The sequence below is a fragment of the Cygnus atratus genome, chromosome 5 (genome assembly GCF_013377495.2).
Source record: "Cygnus atratus isolate AKBS03 ecotype Queensland, Australia chromosome 5, CAtr_DNAZoo_HiC_assembly, whole genome shotgun sequence".
NCBI lineage: Eukaryota > Metazoa > Chordata > Aves > Anseriformes > Anatidae > Cygnus > Cygnus atratus.
Genome location: NC_066366.1, coordinates 60555026 through 60574429, shown reverse-complemented (window position 1 = coordinate 60574429; position 19404 = coordinate 60555026). Strand labels below are relative to the sequence as shown.

At 37.2% G+C, this 19404-nt stretch overlaps 1 protein-coding gene across 6 annotated transcripts in view; it reads left to right on the top strand.

Moving 5' to 3' along the window:
• KIAA0586 (KIAA0586 ortholog) overlaps positions 1-19404 on the top strand; it is a 97163-nt gene that overhangs the window by 20553 nt on the left and 57206 nt on the right. For 3 of the 6 annotated variants that reach the window (XM_050710717.1, XM_035551512.2, XM_035551510.2), the window contains exons 17-29: positions 102-289; positions 1434-1541; positions 2780-2860; positions 8706-8902; positions 9102-9220; positions 9813-9997; positions 12016-12175; positions 12726-12951; positions 13458-13699; positions 14207-14274; positions 15079-15213; positions 16823-17003; positions 18795-18934. In XM_050710717.1, coding sequence (XP_050566674.1) covers positions 102-289; positions 1434-1541; positions 2780-2860; positions 8706-8902; positions 9102-9220; positions 9813-9997; positions 12016-12175; positions 12726-12951; positions 13458-13699; positions 14207-14274; positions 15079-15213; positions 16823-17003; positions 18795-18934 — 2030 coding nt within the window. The remainder of the gene's footprint in view (positions 1-101; positions 290-1433; positions 1542-2779; positions 2861-8705; positions 8903-9101; positions 9221-9812; positions 9998-12015; positions 12176-12725; positions 12952-13457; positions 13700-14206; positions 14275-15078; positions 15214-16822; positions 17004-18794; positions 18935-19404) is intronic. The other 3 variants (XM_050710718.1, XM_035551513.2, XM_035551511.2) reach the window with 1 other exon arrangement.

Sequence of the window (19404 nt, the reverse complement as noted above, 5' to 3'; positions counted from 1 at the left end):
AAAACACTGATACAATTTAATTTTACTTAGTTTATTAATTTACAGATTTGTTTTAAAGATTTTTATTTATATATATAAACATTTTTTAAAACTTTCCTTAGGTCAAACCCAAATTAGTGACATCTCCCTGCAGCCTGCTGGAGTAGTTATAGGTAAACCCCATCCTGTTACAATTACAACATCTCTTCCTCAAGCACCACCAAAGCCTCCAGTTGAGATAAAAAAACCAAACATAGCTGTGATAGAGATGAGATCAGAGAAAAAGGATCCACCTCAGTTGTCTGTGCAGGTATGTATCAAGAGTGATGGTTATTTGTTTATTTTAACAAATAAATGCTAAATAAAGACAGTCTCATCCACCACTTCGACCACCACCACTTACTTCGACCTCAGTGGCTGATTTTTCTGTAAGCAATAGAAATGTGTAGAATGGAGGGACCAACAAGTTGTCACATCTTAACAATGATTTAACCAAAATAGCATAACTGTTTCTTTTGTAAGTCAACTATGTGTTTGTAAAATAGTTCTATGTCATGTAATATTTCACTTTTTTTTCAATGAGACTTTCAAGCCAGAACAAACTTTGAATAAAAAAGTATTAAAATAAATGACAATTTTCTTGGAAGGGTGGTTTGACCTGTAAGACTTCTTTCTCAAGCATGATATTGAACCCAATAATTTCACTCCTGATTAATCAACCATTGAAGTCTTTACCTAGTCTTTTCTTATTTTCACATGAGTCTGTTGTCAAGGAAGTTAATGTTTCTTACATGTTGAGTATCTTGGATTCAATTTATAGAGAATATGTACATGCCTACCTGCACCTTTCAGATACAAATGATTCATAGAACAAAAGCTAAACACAGGCAGAGTATGGCTTTTGTCCTCTCACTGTGTTACTGGATTCCACTCTCATACCTTTTTCCTGTTAATTGACCCAGTTCTTAAATGGGTACGGTGATTTTTTTAATTTTTTTTCCCCCCGAAGAATTAAACAAGTATTTAAATTTTTGTTCTTCAAAAAAAGTTTTGATGCTGTAATAGACATGCCTTTATTACAAGATATATTGTAATAGATTTATCCCTTTATTTTACCATACCAGATATATGACAATATGAAGCCAACAACCATCCTTACACAGTGGCTTGTAGACCAACTAAAATAAATTGCACGTCAAACACATGTGCTATGTGAATATTTATATTTGCCTGTTATCACGTGCAAGACGTAGTATCAGGGAATTAGAGGACAGGAGAAATCAGGTAGCATGACAAAAAAGGATAATATTTCTGGGGCTAGGTTGTTGGTTTTGGTTTTTGTGACTTAATAGCAAGAGGAAGATAATACAAAAAAGTGGAAGAATATAAAAAGCTCAACAATAGTAGCTGAGCTAATACATAGTTTTTCAGACTGGTTATTTGTTCTGTCCTAGGTGTTACCAAATGTAGATATTGACAGTATTTCAAGTGGCAGTGGCAGTGTAGACCATGTGCCTTCAGGCTCCGAACCTGCGCTTCCTCCTGTTGATGCTGTAATCCAGGTATTGATTGGTCTAAATGTGTGCGTGAGTTGAATTTTGTTAAAACAGAAAAATCAGTCAATTATGTTAAATTTCTGCAACATTATCTCATATTTCGTTTTAGGTAGAGAAATTAGGAAATTCCAGTTCCTGGAAACATGGAGCAGTTATTTTTGAAGCATATAATGTGAGGGATTTGTTTAAGGAAATGAAAAATTGTAGCAAGATGCTCTTCCAAGATTAAATCGCTATTGTGAAAACCTGTGCCTTGTTAAGAGCTGTAATTGCTTATTGGCCAATGTAATGTCTTAATGTCTTATCCTGGTTTCAGTGTTTTCGCATGAAGACTGAGGATGTTCTTCATTCCTCTGTCTGTTCCTTGGCCATATTTGAGTGGTTAGTGACATGCAGGCGTAGCCTGTCATTGGTATTCTAATGTGTGTGGATAGGTGACACAACATGGTGAGGCTGTGGAGCTGACTGGTTCCCTCCATTCTCTTTCCACATACCTTTTCAAAAGTGTTTTTAATATAATCTAAGCAGTAACGAAGGCTTTTGTTCAACTAAAATGTTTACTGCTGTGTTTTGCAAGATAAGGTAGTAAACTAGGGCACATATTTGCAGGTGGCACGTTTCCAGTGGACTTCTGTCTTGTCCATTGCACAGACTGGACAGTGTGAATTGAATAAGGCACGGAGATGCACTGATTGTTTCTGTTTAGTTATTGTACCTTCTGTTTTCTCTGTGTCTCAGATGCCATTTTGGCTTAAGGAGCTAGGTCCTCTGGAGTCCTATGGTCATGATATTCACAGCATAACACAGAGACCAGTGGCGAAAATAACAATGATTATTTTAAAATTTAATTATTAATTAACACTGTAAAAATTGTACACAAGCAAATTTCTTAAGACACTTTCGGATTTTTGCACGCTATGTTTTGCAGTAGTTTGTGTTACTGATGTTTTTTAATAGGTTAGAGGTATCGCCCTAGAGCTCTTGTTGGTGAGATACTCCGTTAGGTTCAGTATCAGTAAGGTTTAGTTGTCAGCGTACAACAAGGAGCTATAATAAGCTCTCTTTATGCTATGCAAAGAAATTTCTCTTAACTTTTAAGATAGATAAAGCACTTTGCCTGGATTCAGGCTGTTGACAAGACTGACAATTTAACTGCATTCTCAGCATGAAGTTTTTCCTGCTAATGCATTTTTTTCTTTTCCACCAACATGAGATATCTAACAATTTCCATCTGTCTTTATAAGACTCCAGAAGATTTACATAGTGAGGAAGAAGACACAAAGTTTCCAGGAACAAATTTAATTGATGTTACCGATGTTATGCAGGTAATTATATTGCAAAGATGTCCTTTCCTTTTAAATGTTTTTCTATTTGCTTTATATTATTCTATCATGATGGAAAACGCAATGTAGAAAATTAGTGTGCTTTATGAGCAACTTTAAAAATACTCATTGTGAGCAATACTGAACTGTTCACAGTGCCATAAACAATATCACAAATTCCTGTATGTTAGTGAAGGACCTTTGAAGAATTACAGTAAAAAATTAAAATTAGCTTTTATTTATATGTGTTAGAATCCGCTAGAAATAGAAGTAGTCCTCTAAAATCAGTGGTGATTATAGCACTTAGATTTCACAGTGTCAAGCTCTAAATGTAATGCATATATAAGAGGCTCTTACAGATTTTAAGTGAGATGATGGAAACTTTAAAATATGAAAGTATTTTCTGAGGTTCCCATTTTAGAAAATTTTAGTATAGAACAACTTGTATGTGTTTCGGAGGTCCTAAAACACGTTAGTATAATATCTCATTTTAGTCAGAAATTATTTTCATGTTTGTTTTTTTTTTTTTAAAGTGATACGCGTATGTAACATGTACTACTTACCTCATTGGGCCCATTAAGAGGTGACAAGATTTTGTTTTGCTCGATGTCCTGTCTTGTTAGGATGTCTGTGTATATTTAACAGCATTGATGTTTCTTGAATATGATGGCATGGATTTATTGGAGATATTCTTTTACAGTTTAGTCTTTTTAGGTAACAAGTACTCTGCTTGTCAGTCAGAGTGGGGGCTGACAAACACTGGAGTTTGGTGAACCAGGCTGTATTTCACTTCTCTGGATTAAGAGCACAAGCAGAAACTCAATGGTAGCTGAGAAAGGCTGCCTCCAAAGGCAGCAAGATGCTCCTACCCAGCTATTGTGTAGTATCTTGTCTCTGTGGAAGATGGCAGCTTTTGTCTCCTGCTGCGTTTAAGTCTAAGTCAAGTCATCAGGAGCTTGAAAATGTGGTCCTTTGCTAGTATCCTCCTGATATGTTTTTTCCTCAAACTTCTTTCTGGTGAATAGACTTGCTCTGTTCTAGTCAAAATCTACCCCAGTTGTTTTTGTTGTTTAAACCTGTTCTATGTGCTCCTGATCCCAGGATTAGAGCATACATTAAATGTTAACTCTGTAGCCTACAGGCGAATACAGTAGATTTTATTTTTAATATTTATCATTTAAACTTATCAGTTAAAACATTTTTAAAGATGTAGTTTTTCTTTCAAAAGTGGGGAAATGATTTATTTTTTTATTCCAAAATTATCTTTTAATATTGGAAGGGAGGAATTAAACCTATTTGGACAAGTTTCTCTTATTGGCACAGCAAAAACTGTTTAAGAAATCACAGTCACAGAATGGCTGAGGTTGGAAGGACCTCTGAAGATCACCTCATCCAACCCCCCTGCCGAGCAGGATCACCTAGAGCGCGTTGTGCAGGATGGCATCCAGACAGGTTTTGAATATCTCCAGAGAAGGAGACTCCACAACCTCTCTGGGCAACCTATTCCTGTGCTCTTTCAACCTCACAGTAAAGAAGTACCCCCTCATATTGAGCTGGGAGCTCCTATGCTTCACTTTGTGCCTGTTGCCTCTTGTCCTCTTGCTGGGCGCAAGTCCCACACAATTTTTTAATGTGAATAACAGTTATTTGTCCTTTATTTTTTCGTTTTTCTCCTGGATTGCTTTTATCTTTTATTTTTGGCAATGGGATATATTTTACCCACAATACCAAAAAGTGTTCCAAGTGAAACATATGTTTGGCCTATGCCCATACAGACAATGTTCTTTAAAATGTGCAAGACAAACACAATGTGGAAGCATAAAATCAACCTCTGGAGTGGCAGGAGTACTTAAGACATCAGAAGAAAGCCTCTTTTATAACAATAATTTCGATTCAGATGCATGAAAGAATGTGCACAAAGTGCTATATGGGAAAATAACTTACCGTTGTGTCCCCCCCCTTCTTTATGGAAATTTAATTATGTTAGAACTGAAGAGAGTATATATTTGGATGAATTTTTATTTATTTATTTTTACACTGATGGATGCCACAAAAAAGCTTCAGGACCTTGGCACAGGCACTTCCCTTTCCTAAGCTTTGCTTTACCTTTCCAATCAGAAGGTACACACATTCAAAGAGCTGCTTAGGAGCTGAAATGCCGGGTGTTAGGGGATGCCAAGCGGGGCAGCCTGAGAAAAGGAAGGCTGCTGCAGTGCCTGTTCCAGGTCCAGCCAGTAAAGTAGGTCCAGCCAGCCAGTAGGCACATGCGCAAACACAGGTATCCAATACACAAGTGCACGTATACAAGCACACACGGGTGGCCGCACAGATCAGCACTCAGACAGCACCACCGGGCTGATCCCCTTCCCTTCTCCAGCAGCTCAGGCTGGACTGACTCTAACTCTTCTAACTTGTGCACACACGTGTATCCTGCCCAGACGTAGACCTGTCCCATACCAGGTTCCCAAACCATTTGTCCTGCTTGATGGCTGCTTTGGGTTGATACTTGCTGGTGCTCGCTGCTGGCACCAGAAGCACTCAGGCCCCAGGACCTGTGGGCTGACTCCAGTTGCTGGTACTTTGACCTCCTTACATTCACGCATAATGGAAAGCCCCTTTATGGTTCCTTCTGGTAAACAACGCGCAAGGGGTTTTGTAGTGTCCCAAAATATTCTTCCTTACATCCTTTAGTAATTCTCCCTCTCCCTACTATCCCAGAACATCCCCATGGAGCCTTAAAGGATCTCTGGAGGGTCAATCCATGGGCTGGGTTTCACGCCTGGACTTTGGGGCTGATCACTTCCGTGAAATAGGCCTGGTAAGGGTGCTTGGTTCTTGTTGGCAGATGCACTGTGTCCCAACTTGTAAAATGCAAGTTCCGCCACAGGCAGCGATGATGGATGTGTGTTGTTCCCCCATTGCAACTTTGCCAACTGCGTCTGGAGACCCAGAATTACATTTTCCAAAGCAGTTGAGTTGGGTCCTCTTATTCCATAGTAAGACAACTCACCTATGGAATAAAGCAAAAAGGGTCGTTACAGCTTTGCTTTACACACTTCTTTATTTTTAATCCATGGTTGTACCTACGTGAGTTCTTCAGACTGTCTGCACAGAAGAGATTTCATAATGCCAACCTTTGTATGGACACTGTCTCGTTCCAGAGTGTGATACTTGTTCAGTTAACGTGAGCCCCAAATGGACTTACACATTTATTGATTCTAGCCTCCTGAGCATGAGCAGCCACAACTGGCAATAACTTTAACGGGTTTACAAGGCAAAAGCCTTGTAAAGGCATCAGCCAGACATCTTGCTCTTTCTAAACGTGCACTAATTGCAAGGTGAGGACGCATTACTCAGTATTTTTGCTTGAATGCTGCCCCAAAACGTGTAACCTGCAGAGATTATAGAATCATGGAATGGCTCAGGTTGGAGGAGACCTTAAAGATCATCCAGTTCCAACCCCCCTGCCATGGGCGGGGACGCCACCCACTAGATCAGGTTGCCCACGGCCTCATCCAACCTAGTCTTGAACACCTCCGGGGATGGATCAGAGTAAACATATTCACCTTAACCCCGGTTTTCAAGAAATGCTCTGTGGGACAGTGCGATTGTGATTTTTTACACATACAACTCTTCAGGTAGAAGTTCACAGATGGCACCTGCAGTGCAATCGGACCTTGCTGGGAGACGTGCTTTAGAAATCCGTGACTAAGTTTTGGATAGCTTTTATAAGGGACTGCACGTATACATGCTTGGTAACAGAACAAAATTAATCCATACTACCTAATCATCTCAAACATTTTTTTTAATTATCTGAATGTAATTTGGGAAATATAATTTAAGCTTGATACTTTGTAAGAATGTATAATGATTAATATTCCAATCATATCTGAAAGACTTTCTAATTTATGCCATATTTTGATTGGGAATTGTGATAGATATTTTCAACAGTCTCCAGGGAGTTAAAACGCAGACTTGAGTGCAGATTATTCAGGATTGGCCTACAAGGTGATATATGTGCATGTTCAATCTCTATAATTAAATGCTGATTTCTTTCATTTTTTAAGAATTTCAGCAGAGATAATATATCACCCCCAAATAAATATAACCTTCTTTTGGATTTGTACGCCATTAAATATAACATATTTTGTGCTCATAATTTAGAAATGCAGGAGAACTGCGAAAGTTTGTCAGAAGTTACTAATTATATGCAAGATTTATTGTATGTACTTGGTTTATTTAATCCAGATGTTTGCATCTTGCATACTTTCAGAAAAGATTATATTAAATAGGCAACATCAAAGAAAATTTATGGAGTAGTGCAGTCAGAAGAAAATGCATAATGAAACACTGGGCAAAGACATCTTTATGTTTGCTGTCAGAATGAGTTATGGTTATGAATACATACATGCTAACAGAATGAACTGCTTATCTGCTTGCAAGTCATCCAGTGCCATTCTGAGTTTAACTTTACTGTCTTCTTTCTGAATGAATGCATAGAATGTGAGATCTTTGTTTGCGATTCCCCAAATATACATATTCTGTTTTGCCTGCTTTGTAAGTTACAGCTTTTATTTGAAAAAACGATTACTCTCTAACCTCATTAAAGATCCAAAAGTTCTCCAGTAGCTATTTGTTGTGATACTCGTCATGGAAATCTGTCTGACCTTTCAATTTTAAAGTATGTTAAGGTAGGAGAGAAGCATTTTAATGCTGGATTGGGGAACGAGAGAGGAAACTGTTAGTCGTTTTTTTTCTCTTCTCTCCTTTCTTTTCATGTTAAGTAATTTATTTATTTTTTTATTGGTTGAAAGTAAATTTATTTTATATAACGGAAAAGAAGCCCTTTTTTTCCTTTGTGTGTTGGAGATCATTCTTAATAAATGTAGATTTACAGTGAGCTTTTTTATGCACCATAATATGCTTTTCACTCATAATTTGGGGCTCAGCTCTTCATCTCCTTTCAGCATGCCCAATCTTTGTAGAGAATTATTTTAGTTTTTGAGATGTTTGCTTCTAATTTTATGAGAGATGGATACAGGTTCTCTTATATCAGGGGACACTTAGTACAATACGATGGGTTGGTGACTGTTTTTGGGGACTTCATGCTGTCTGTGCACACAGGAGAAAAAAGGAGGGTGATATCTTTGGAAACACATTTTAATGAGTACAGAGTAGTACATTAAGGTTAAATTCAAAATGTCTCTTGTGAATTTGTTGCCCAGAAATGTCTTCTAACTTTTTAGCAATCTAAGTTAGCTTAACTATAAACGTATATGGAAACATACGTATAAATTATTAATGTCTGGCTTCAGTGATGGCAACTTTATTACAGCTTTGAATGACTGCACGCTTGTTCTGCACAGTTCTGGCAATGTATCTTTCAGCCAGGCCAGAAAGTTTAATTTTTAAAAACAAACCAAAACAACAACAAAACCCAGCAACAAAACCCACTAATCCAGCAAGTGACTGTAAAAAGTTTCCTGAGCTTGCTTTATTTTTTAAGGAGGTGTATTTCTCAAATACATATTAAAAAAAAAACACAGTTATGTCACAAGTTAATTAATCCAGTATTAGTATTACCGTTGGCTCCCTGCCCTGTGTGAGAAATAAAAGCCCAATCCTGTTATTTTACCCAGCAGTTCTTATGCCCTTATACCTCTGCAGATTTATGATTTGCTAGGTTTAGAATCGTGTCAATTAACTTCAACATAATAAAAAGGGAGAATGTAGTTTGTGTTCTGCGATATGCACATAACTGTTTCTTGAGGAAAAAAGTCTGATGGTTACCTCAGTGACACTGTCTTCCAAAAATACACTATAATTTAATTTACTAACTACTTTTTAGGATCAGGAAGAGGAGAGGGATGAAATTCCAGAATTCACTGAGCCTCTTCTAGAGCTTAATGGACATTTTAAAGTTGCCTCGCCAACATACAGCGGTCCTGTGTTTCCTCCAGTGGCATCTGCTCCTCAACAATCTTCTGATGTTTTGGATAAACTGATTGAAAGGAGAGAAACTATAGAAGACAGGTTGATAAATTGGTGAGTTGCAGTGTAACAAAATATCAGAATATATATGAAAGAAGGAAGAGATCTGTAAGAATACTTTCCCTTTATTCCTCACCCTCTCTTCCCTTCTCTTTCCTTTGAACTTCCTTATATTTTGTGACAAGAATACTCTTTTGTATACTTTGAAGTGTCTTGATGGTTACTGATACTTATACACATTTTATTTTTGTAGGGTGGAACAAGAAATAATGGCAAAAATTATCAGTGAGATGTACCCAGTTCAGAAAGAAACAGTGCCCGGTGTTAGCACATCAGAGGGGGAAGACAGCGAGAGTGTAACCTCTGATATTGGTAAGTAGGAGTTAATGTTCTCAGAGGATGGATTTTCTCTAGCATAGGCTAATTTTAACAAGTTCTCTAGATAGCTGTGTCCAAGAGCAGATTATGCTATACCAGTGAAACTCTTAATATACAAAAGAGCATACTTTAATTTGAGACTGAACAAGTGTTATTAGACCACCGAAATTTAAAAAAAAAAAAAACACAATACACAAAATGCACAAATCATTGTGCAAAAATTGGCCATCTAAATTAGATTTTGCATGTGCATAGCATTTTGCTGAGCCTGTAATGTTTGTTTGCTTTTCTTTTTTTTAATAGATACGTCAAAAATTATTTCCCTTATAAAAATGTGATAATGAGAGAGAAATGCATTTTTCCTATGATGTCACTGCTATTTACTGGCTTCTTTTGTGACCCTGAATTGCTTTTCTTTTGTGACCCTGAATTGCTTCTCTACTGTTTCTTTTGTCTACAAAGTACAAAAATCACCTTCTTCAAAGGAATGTTTAAAAGTTCATAGGGGATAAAATGCATGGCTGCAGTATAGTACACATTTAAAAACTGAGGCCTGTGTGTGTGCTTTGTGTTCCTTCATTTTCAGTTCAGGTTGCAGGTGGTGGAGGCTTTCAACTCTTTGTCAATGCTGGTGTACCAGTGGACTCAGAAATGATTAGCCATTTTGTAAACGAAGCTCTCAGCGAGACAATTGAGACCATGCTGGGTAACAGGCAGGCTCAGAAAGCAGTTGCTGCTACAAACATTGTTCCAAGTACAGCAATTACGACGGTAAGAGTGTTTTACTTAAATTTTCCTACTGAAGTTCATAGAATCATAAGGGTTGGAAAAGAACTCCGAGATCGTCTGGTCCAACCGTCACCCTACTACCAATGTCACCCACTAAATCATCTCCTAAGGGACAGTTTCTTGGTAGGATAGTGGTACTGATACGTACAAGAAAAAGACTGAAGCTGAACATGTGTGATTTGCATTTTCTGATTATTCCTTATTATACCCCAGCAAGCAACAAGACAAAACCTTTCTCACTTTGTTGAATATAACATAGGTATGGTACTTTCTTGCAAAGTTGCAAAAGTAAAAAATAAACTGATCTGATTGATATTTTTGGTCTTACAGGCTGGCAGCCTACAGTGAATATATGTAAAAACAAGTATTAATTCTTTCTAATTTTTAAGTTCAGTAGTTTTTAGTAAGCACTTAAATGATTAGTAGAGCTTCCTGTAATAAAGAATAATTTTTTGTGTTCCCTTTGATAACCAAATGACAGCTGTCTCTTATTTTGATAACGGCATGGCTGTGCTACAGTCCAGTGTTGTATAAGGTCTGCATTCAAAGGGCTCTTCCTCACTCCATTATGGATTAAAGAGGGCTGTTCTTTGGATCTTTTTCTTCTGATACTTAGAAACCTCTCTCCTCATTACCATTCTGAATTAATTAATGGCCCTTTCAAGTCTTCCTATTTCAGTACCAGCTTAAATTGAAATGCCCTTAACTGAAATGGTTGTTTTCTCTTTACTAAAATATTCATTTACTTACTTCTAGTGATTAGTTTTGTCCTTTTTGGCCTTTGTTTGATTAGGCTAAATGAAACAATCATCCATACAGATTTTGTTTTTCAACTCGCACTGATGGGCAGTGCTTCTGTGTTTTCCAATTTAGTTTGGTCTTGACCATGGGTAACACTTATATGTTAATACACATTTTTAACAATAATAACGTATGCAAGATGGGGTTTCCTTAGTGCCTTGTGCCATAGTAGCAATAGTCTCCTGCCTTTATTGCAATCTCAGGTAGCCTTCTTTTTTATTTTTTTATTTTTTAAGGTTTTTCCAACAGTCTGATGGAAACAGTTAGAAACAGTCTAACAGTTATCCTTTGGCTAACTTGTACATTCATAATTTTTCTCTTCCCCTTTTTCTATTTATGCTTAGTTTATAGCAGGAGTTCTTGAATATGTAGTTGTGTGTTCTTGATCTACCCATTTTTTTCTGTGAAGTTTATCTAGAACTTAAGTCTAGCTACCAGGTTCTTCAGTGTTCATGATTTCATGTGTTTGTGTGTGAACTGCTAAATGTGTTAGCATGTTTCATTTCCCATAAGAGTTGTTAATAAAAGTCATCAGTCTGAGGATTTATTCTTCAGAAAATAGCTTGGAGGCCTTCCTTAGCCTGATTATCTTGTTTTCTTTATGAAATATCAGAAAACAGAACTGGAGAGATCAATCACGTTCCTCCATAGTAGGCTGAATGAGAACCAACATCATACTTGCTTGTCAGATTCATCTCTATCACTGATTTTTTTTTTTTTTTTTTTTTTTTTTTTTAAGAACTGTTTAAGAAGTTTCTGTGCTTTTTTCAGTGCTTCACTGTCTTGGCAGTTGCATTGTTTGTAATCTTACCTTTAACTGATTTCTCTTGTGGTAAATATATTGATTCAATTTTGTCCTTGTAAGGATGTATTTTCTTACTCAACATTGTATCAAATGCTTTCTTAAAATTCTTGTAAGATAATAATTCTTGTAAGATAATTTACTGTTTTGTTTTTTTTTTTTTGTAAACTTCTTTTGTCCAGGCAAATAATTTAGCCTGGTGCAACTTTACGTTTAGATGGAGGAGTTAGATCTGTGAAGCACGTATCCTAAGCAATGACTGTTCCTGTTTAGTGATAACTTCTTTCTCTCCCCTTTCCCCTCCCCAATACTGTACTAACTCTGGGGATACTTGGAAGATAGGAGTTTTGCATTGAGATAACAACTTCGTTACATTTTTAATTTTTTTTTTCCACAGGAGTCTCTTGTGCCTACTCCATTGCCAACACCCCAGGCCACACCACCACAAACCCCACCTTCAGAAAAAGAATTGCCTCCAGTCAAAACTCCAGAGTCTTCTCCATCTATTACAGAAATTGGTGGAGATGTTCATGAACAAGAAAAAATGAAAGAAGCAGGTAGTGAAAATAATAATTGAACTTTAGAAGGAGCAAATATGCTTTAATCTACTGCCTTTAATTTTCTTCTTCAAAGACGTGTTATCTCTCAGGATAAACATTCTTGAGGCTATGATTCAAGTGGGGACTCATGTAATACAAAAATTATGAGCTAATTTGTATAAAAAGCAAACATCTATCTGGTAACAGTTCTACTTTCAAACTTCATGCACATTGCTACACTGTGATTTCCACTCCCCTAGTCCCCCCACCTTTCACATTAGAAAAATAGCTGTCTTTTACTCCTTCCTGTGTTCCTAATGTTATTTGAGCCAAATTTACACTCTCCAAGTAAAGCAGCATAGTTTTTAAAATGCAAAGCAGTCTCCCTTATTAAAGGAAGTAAACAATTGAGATTTTATTATAACTCTTTCAAATGCCACCACTGTACTTAAAAGAAACTAGCCTTAATCTAGTCTCATCTTCATAACTATCAAAAAGATACCACAAACATTACAAGTGCTACTTCCTGCTTTCCTTTCTGATCTGAAATTTGGCTTCACACATGCAGGAACTGATATTCCAGCTGCTGCTAGTCTTGTTGGCACACCTGTGATCACTCCTATCAATACGCCTCCTAGAATAGCCACGCCAAGTTCTCCTGCCTCAGAGTGGGTCTCTGAAGCTGCAAAAATGGGGAAACCAAAGCCTCCAAACCCATGGGATGATGCAGAACTTCCTCTGGAAGAAGAGAAACCCAGTCCTGTAGCTGAAGAACCAATACATCCCAGGGCTGTGTGAGTTTAACAGGCTATGTGGTTTTCTTGTTTATTAAGAAATAAATATATCCTCAAAAAGCCAGTAGACAGTACTCCTCAAAGTATATTTAAGGAGGTATTGAGATAAACCAGCATACTTTTTATGAAATACTTAACTTATATTTTGGGAAAAATGTAAAATTGGGACTTTTCTCAGAATGTAGGTGTCCTTATTCGCTGTCACACTGAATATGAAACTGACAGTGTAACATGTCAGGAATAAATGTAGTGACAATTAAAAACTGTATTATTAGCATTTTATCTTTTCTATTGCCTCAATGGGAACGCACGTGGTAATTTTTATTTATAGCTAGAAATTCATTGATGTTATTTAAGCATGTTGATTCTTGGACTAGACTGTAAAGTGCTGCACTCTTCCATTTGAAAATAATACTTGCAAATTAATTTATTTTCAATATTAATTTTTTACTCTGTAACGTTCGGTGCTTTTTGGTGTGTTCATGGTGTATATTCTTACATTTTAGTGAGATGTCAGTGGCTAATGATGAGGAACCAGAAGCCTTGATTATTCCATCTTGGCAGTCATCACCGAGGCCCTTCGAATCGCTTCCTTGTGAACCACAGGTTCCATCAGCTGCATCTACAGTTAGTTCTGAGCAGTCCACGCAGGAAAGTAGTCTTACCCTCACAGAAACAGAAACTGCAGACAGACCCATCTCAGAAGGGGAGGTCGTGTTCAGCTATGGCCAGATGCTGGCTGCAAGAGGTAACTAATGAAACAAATTTGTGGAATTATATTTTTTTTTTGAATTTGGAATTTTTTTTCTTTATACAATTCTCATCCAGTCTACCGGAATTATGTTTCATACATTATCAGATAAAACTACAAACCTGACCTTTAATTTTCACTTCATGTTTTTGGATGAATTTAAGAGATGACATTGCTCTTTTTCAACAAAAAAATGAAATGAACCTGCTTACTAATGAAAAAAAGATTAAATCTGCTGCTGAGTCATAAAATCAACATCAAAAATAATTTGGACTGTCTTGCACAAGTCCCATGTGGTACTAAATTTTTATTGAAAGCAAAGTGTAAGAGTGATTTTCTGGAAGCTGGAAGTCTGTTTTTACACTACACGTCTGGTAGCAGCAGTTTCCAAATTTACTAAAGCACTGTGTTGCAATGATCTGAAGAAAGTGGCATTAGCTTTCTTTCATACAAGTAATATGTTTTTTAATATTTCTAACTTAAAATATTTTCCAACCTTAACAGAAGGAGGACCGTCTCTTCCAAACATCGCTGAGAGCTTAATGAGTACTTTACAAGATGCCAATGAAATGGTAAGGAAATGTTTGACGAGGGAATGCATTTAATGTGGTAGTCTGCCTTGAGCAGCTCCGTAAATTGGAAGACCTTTAAGCATTTTCACTTATAAACTTACAACTTAAATTTTACACTTTTAAACTGTACGCTTACAAATATCATTAGAATTTCATAGCTCCTAAGAAAAAAAAAAGCACATTGTACAAACTAATTCATTTAAAAAAAAAAAGTTGAATGGCTTATATTCTGTAGGTGAGAGAGAGCTAATATGCATTTTCATTTCTAGTGCTTTTAACTTCAAGACAACTTAAAACAGAGTAGAACATGGTTATGCTCTACTGTTTCAGTTTTGAGCTATCTTTTAATTGCTCGTGTGCTTAATTTATTAAAGTAGGTTAGCTGAGACTGGAGTTAGTTAAAGCCGCTTAAAACATCGGTAGAGGTTTTTTTATCTGATGTCTGGTGGTGTAATGCTTTGTCTTGGAAGGTTCTGAAGTCAAAGTATTCTCCACTTTTTTAACCGTTCTCTGGACTTGAAGACTTAAAAGACCTTGTCCTTCACAAAGTATTGCAATCTTAGGTATAAAGCTTTTTAAAGACTTTGCATGTCTCTTGAGTAAAAGAAGAAAGCAGTGTGTCACTTTGCTTACTTTTAGATGCCTGGATTATCGTGACACAGGTTCTGAATGTGGAAACTATAACAACTTCCATCGTAGAAGAAAAAAGCTTAATTGTGAGCTTAAGTAAGAATGATGCAGATTCCTATGGGGAAAAAAAAGTTCAGGATCAAGGATTATATGGATTATGTTTCTTTGTTTCAGGATTATGATCCTCCCAGCGAAGGGCAAGTGGTGAGAAGACACCATAAAGGCTATCACAGGGATCCTGTCCTGACGCTTTTAGCCAAATTAAATCAAGCACCTATTGCTGCACAAGGAGGAATGCACTATTTGGAGGTAGTCTAATGTCTTTTTTTCTTGCAACACAGAAGTGAAACACAAGCATGTGAGGTGTGAAGGAAACTATTTTACTCAAAAGTAGACAAAATCTTAAGTTTATGAAGTTTCAAGCTTAACCTTACTGTTAAGTTCGTACACCTCAATCCCTGCTGGAAGTTTCCCCACTGCCATTGTCTCTTCTCATGTAAAACTTCTAAAACCACTGAAGGTTACACATCTGTACAGGTAAGTTAGCTGTACATAGTGTCACACATACCTTGTTTTCTAGGTGTGTATGTGATTATTTCAGTGTATCAGATTTGTCCTTTGGAACACCAGGGAGGTGTTTCATCACTTCAGCAATGTAGCTGGTATGTTTGGCATTACAGGTTCACTGCGCTTACCTGCCTAACACGCTCTTATGGCTGTTATGAAGAGTAACCATCAGCAAATGTTTTCATGCACGTTTGCATATGCTCTTGATACTGATCTTGGAACAAAACCTCAAAATATTCATATTTGGTTGGCAGAAAAATCAGACTAACAGAAAAAATACAACTGCATCACAAAGGGCAAACGTCATTTATTGTAACACATCTAGGTATCTTCTATGTGGAAAATAATAGTTTGGATTGAGTGTCTATTCTAAGTGACATAGCTGGAGGAATGTTTAAAGGAAGTGAACTTTGAATACAGCAACACAGTTCATGAGCACCTTTGTTTAGGACAGATCTTGCTTTTTGTGATTTTTACTGATGCATATGCAGTTTCTTCCTTCTGTCTTGGTCAGTTTAGTCTAAATAATTACTGACTTCACTCGCCTCCTTAACTGTTCATTTGTCTGTCTTTATTTTGCTTAATGAGCTCTGGTGGATGAACTTAGAGAATAGCTTTCTGCAGCGTCAACTCTGAGCCTAACTGTAATTGTAATGACATTTTCTCATCAGCACTGCCAATTAAAAATGCATCTCTGATTTGGTTTTTGGCTTTCCCATAGCTACAGACTGCTCCGTCTGTCCATACAAGACACTAATAAATTCCTCCACAGATTCTGGCAAGGTGTGTGCAAGCATACCTTCCTGTATACAAGGGAATCTCTTGTAGATGTTGCTAGTATTGCGTTAGAATGATTCCACGCATGTATGTGTATTTAGCCATCTTTTTTTCCTGCGTAGAAGCAAATTAACTGTTATTTTTCGTTGCAGCTTTGAAAGTCAGAATCCAGAGAACCATCTGCATTTATGTGCCATTCAAACATATTTTAAAGTTTTTATCTGACATGCTATACAAAGACATTCAATAGCTTTTAGGTGCTTCCAATGTTACAGGCAGTCAACAGTGGACATATCTGTAATATTAAAGACTTCTGTGCCAAAATATAACTTAGGTTCTTATCACATTGTGACACAGCTAACAAAATAAGTGGTGTTCTTCAGCTCCAATTCTTTTCAGTTCAGTGTTAATAAATGTATATCTTGCTTTCAAACCCAATTAGATGATAGCTTTTCAGTTTTAGCTACCTTTATTCAATGCTAGTTGTATAGACTTCAGTTTGCCTGGTTTTGGAAGAAATTCTTTTTTTTTTTTTTTTGTCTACCTGATGTTCTGATGTTGCTATTCTATGCAGGATTCTGATGACAGTGTTGGGGAGCTCAGTGAAGGCCAAAGACCTAGGCTGACCAGAGCAGCAGAGAGAATCCTAATGGGGCACGCAGTTAATATGGACCACGCAGCTGCTCAGACTTCTGAGAACAGACCATACCAGGATTTCCGTTCTCTGTCACCAGGGCAGCTTGCCCAAACTGCAGGTATGATTTGACTGTTATTTCAGAAGAGAAGGCTCCGGGGAGATCTTGTAGTGGCCTTCCAGTACCTAAGGCGGCCTACAAGAAAGTTGGAGAGGGATTCTTTATCAGAGAGTGTAATGACGGGACAAGGGACAATGGCTTTAAACTGAAAGAGAGTAACTTTAGATTAGATATAAGGAACAAATTCTTTAGTCAGACAATGGTGAGGCACTGGAACAGGTTACCCAGAGAAGTTGTAGATGCCCCATCTCTGGAAGTGTTTAAGGCCAGGCTGGGGCTTTGAGCAACTTGGCCTAGTGGAAGGTGTCTCTGTCCACGGCAGAGGGGTTGGAACGAGGTGATCCTTAAAGGTTCCTTCCAACCCAAACCATTCCATGATTCTATGATTTCTTCTCTGTGCAGAAATTTTAGAGATTGTGTTCAAAATCCAGTATTAAAAATTTAAAGGCAATTGATGCAGTGAAAGGATTAGCGTTCTGTGTCTGAGGACTGGATTGGGTTGACTTAATTCAAGATGCGTCTTCACTCTTGTCCATCTATAATATCCTACAATTTGAAAAAAATCCTGCCAAGTACCCACTTGTCTATACAAAAGTAGACCTGTAGAATACAGATTTTGTTCTTTCAAGTCAAATTCAGTTCTAAAAAAAACTTAATGATTGTTTATTCTTTTCTTCCAAATGTTCTGTATCCATTCACTGGTTTGTGAGATTTCATGTCCTTCAGTCTAATGCAAGTCAGAACTATGTGCTATGTCCCAATAGCCACAACAATTAGGGTGCAGGTCCAACATTTCATTTGAGAATTGTTTTTAGGGATGAAATGAAGTAATTGTTGTACCAATATAATGTTTACATATTTCAGGGTGTCTATCTCTGTACATATGGCCTTGTAGTGGGTACCTAGTTTCTTTGTCAGAATGAGTCATTTACTTGCAGATACATCTTGTAAGAATTCTGGGGATTGTATGTGTATGGCTATTTTCACTTTTGTGACTTTTTTTTTTTGTATCGTGGAAACAATGTCCCTTTGTAGGATGTTTAAGGTGTTGCTTATGTAGGTGTGTAACAGCATCTTGATGAGCAGTCTTTCCTTTTTAAATCCTTGTTTTCAGTGCTTGAAGTTATGGATATAAAAACCAACATGCAAATGAGAAGTGGCACATGTATTTAAAGTGAACAATAATTACAGTTAATTAAGCAATGATTGTAGTTAATTGGACTTAGAATTCATTCTTTGGCTCTGTATGATAGCAGAAGGGTAAAGTTAGTTCATGATCTGTCAGAATATTTTTCATAAAGATGCTTTACACACTTGCAGGCTGTGAAAGCATGATAAATGCAAGATTATACAGCAAATTACCCCTTAAAAAAAAGAGTATATACAGGTTTCTTTTCATCCACACAGCAGAGTGAGCAGAGTGAAACATTTTCATGAAGAAGCCTTTCCAATCTCTTTCCAGTATGTGTGGTAGAGTGCATTAAGCCCATAATGGTATCATGAACTATACATCTCTGAAACTACAATAAATGCTTGCCATGTTAGAAATCTACAGGTGATAAGGCTGATTTTTTTCTCTGATCTCCACAGAGATGCATTTCCTTTTTCTTTTTACCTCACAAGGCCAATTAGATGGATATCTGAAGAACCATGTAAGGAGGGAATCATTCTCTTTAACAGTGCATGTCCATTGTTGAAAAGGCTCCACATCCTGTCACATGAGCTGTCTGGGAGATTATTGCTCCAGCTCATCAAGGATTTTTTTTTTTCTTAATTATTTTTCTCTCTCAGCAGAAACTCTTGGAGATGCTGATAGGAGTCACAGTCCAATGCTTATGGCTGAACTGGAATCGCAACCCGTTTCAAAACGTGTTCTGCAAGCAGCCCAACCAGACTGCAGCGTGACATCTCTCACAAAGGGTTCCTCCCAGGTAAACGCAAAGAATCTTTTCTGTCACTAGTCAGAAAGTGCAAAATGAAACCTAGGAAAATAAATGTTTAATTCTCATGTTTAGTGTGAATAATCACAGAACTGGTGTGTTTGAAGTGACACATTCAGCTGAGAAGCTGTATGTGAGGTACACACGTGTAATAAAAAATGATTTTACTGTGACAGAATCCAGCAATATGTTTTCTGTTAGGCTCAGATCCCCTTTTTACCTTTCCCACGCTTCCTCACTGCTTCACCAGTCTCACAGGACCTAGTAGTATACATATTCAGTTCAGATGGGCTATGCCAGTGGTGGAGGGACACAGTACTTCAAATACAGAAAAATAACACATGGAATATACAGGAAAGGAAGTAATAGTAGAGGTTCAGCCTCTCTCGTTGTAAACCAATGATATTAGCATTTCAGGAGCTTTGGCTGAAATAGTAGGGGCAGGGTTGGATAGGCAGTAA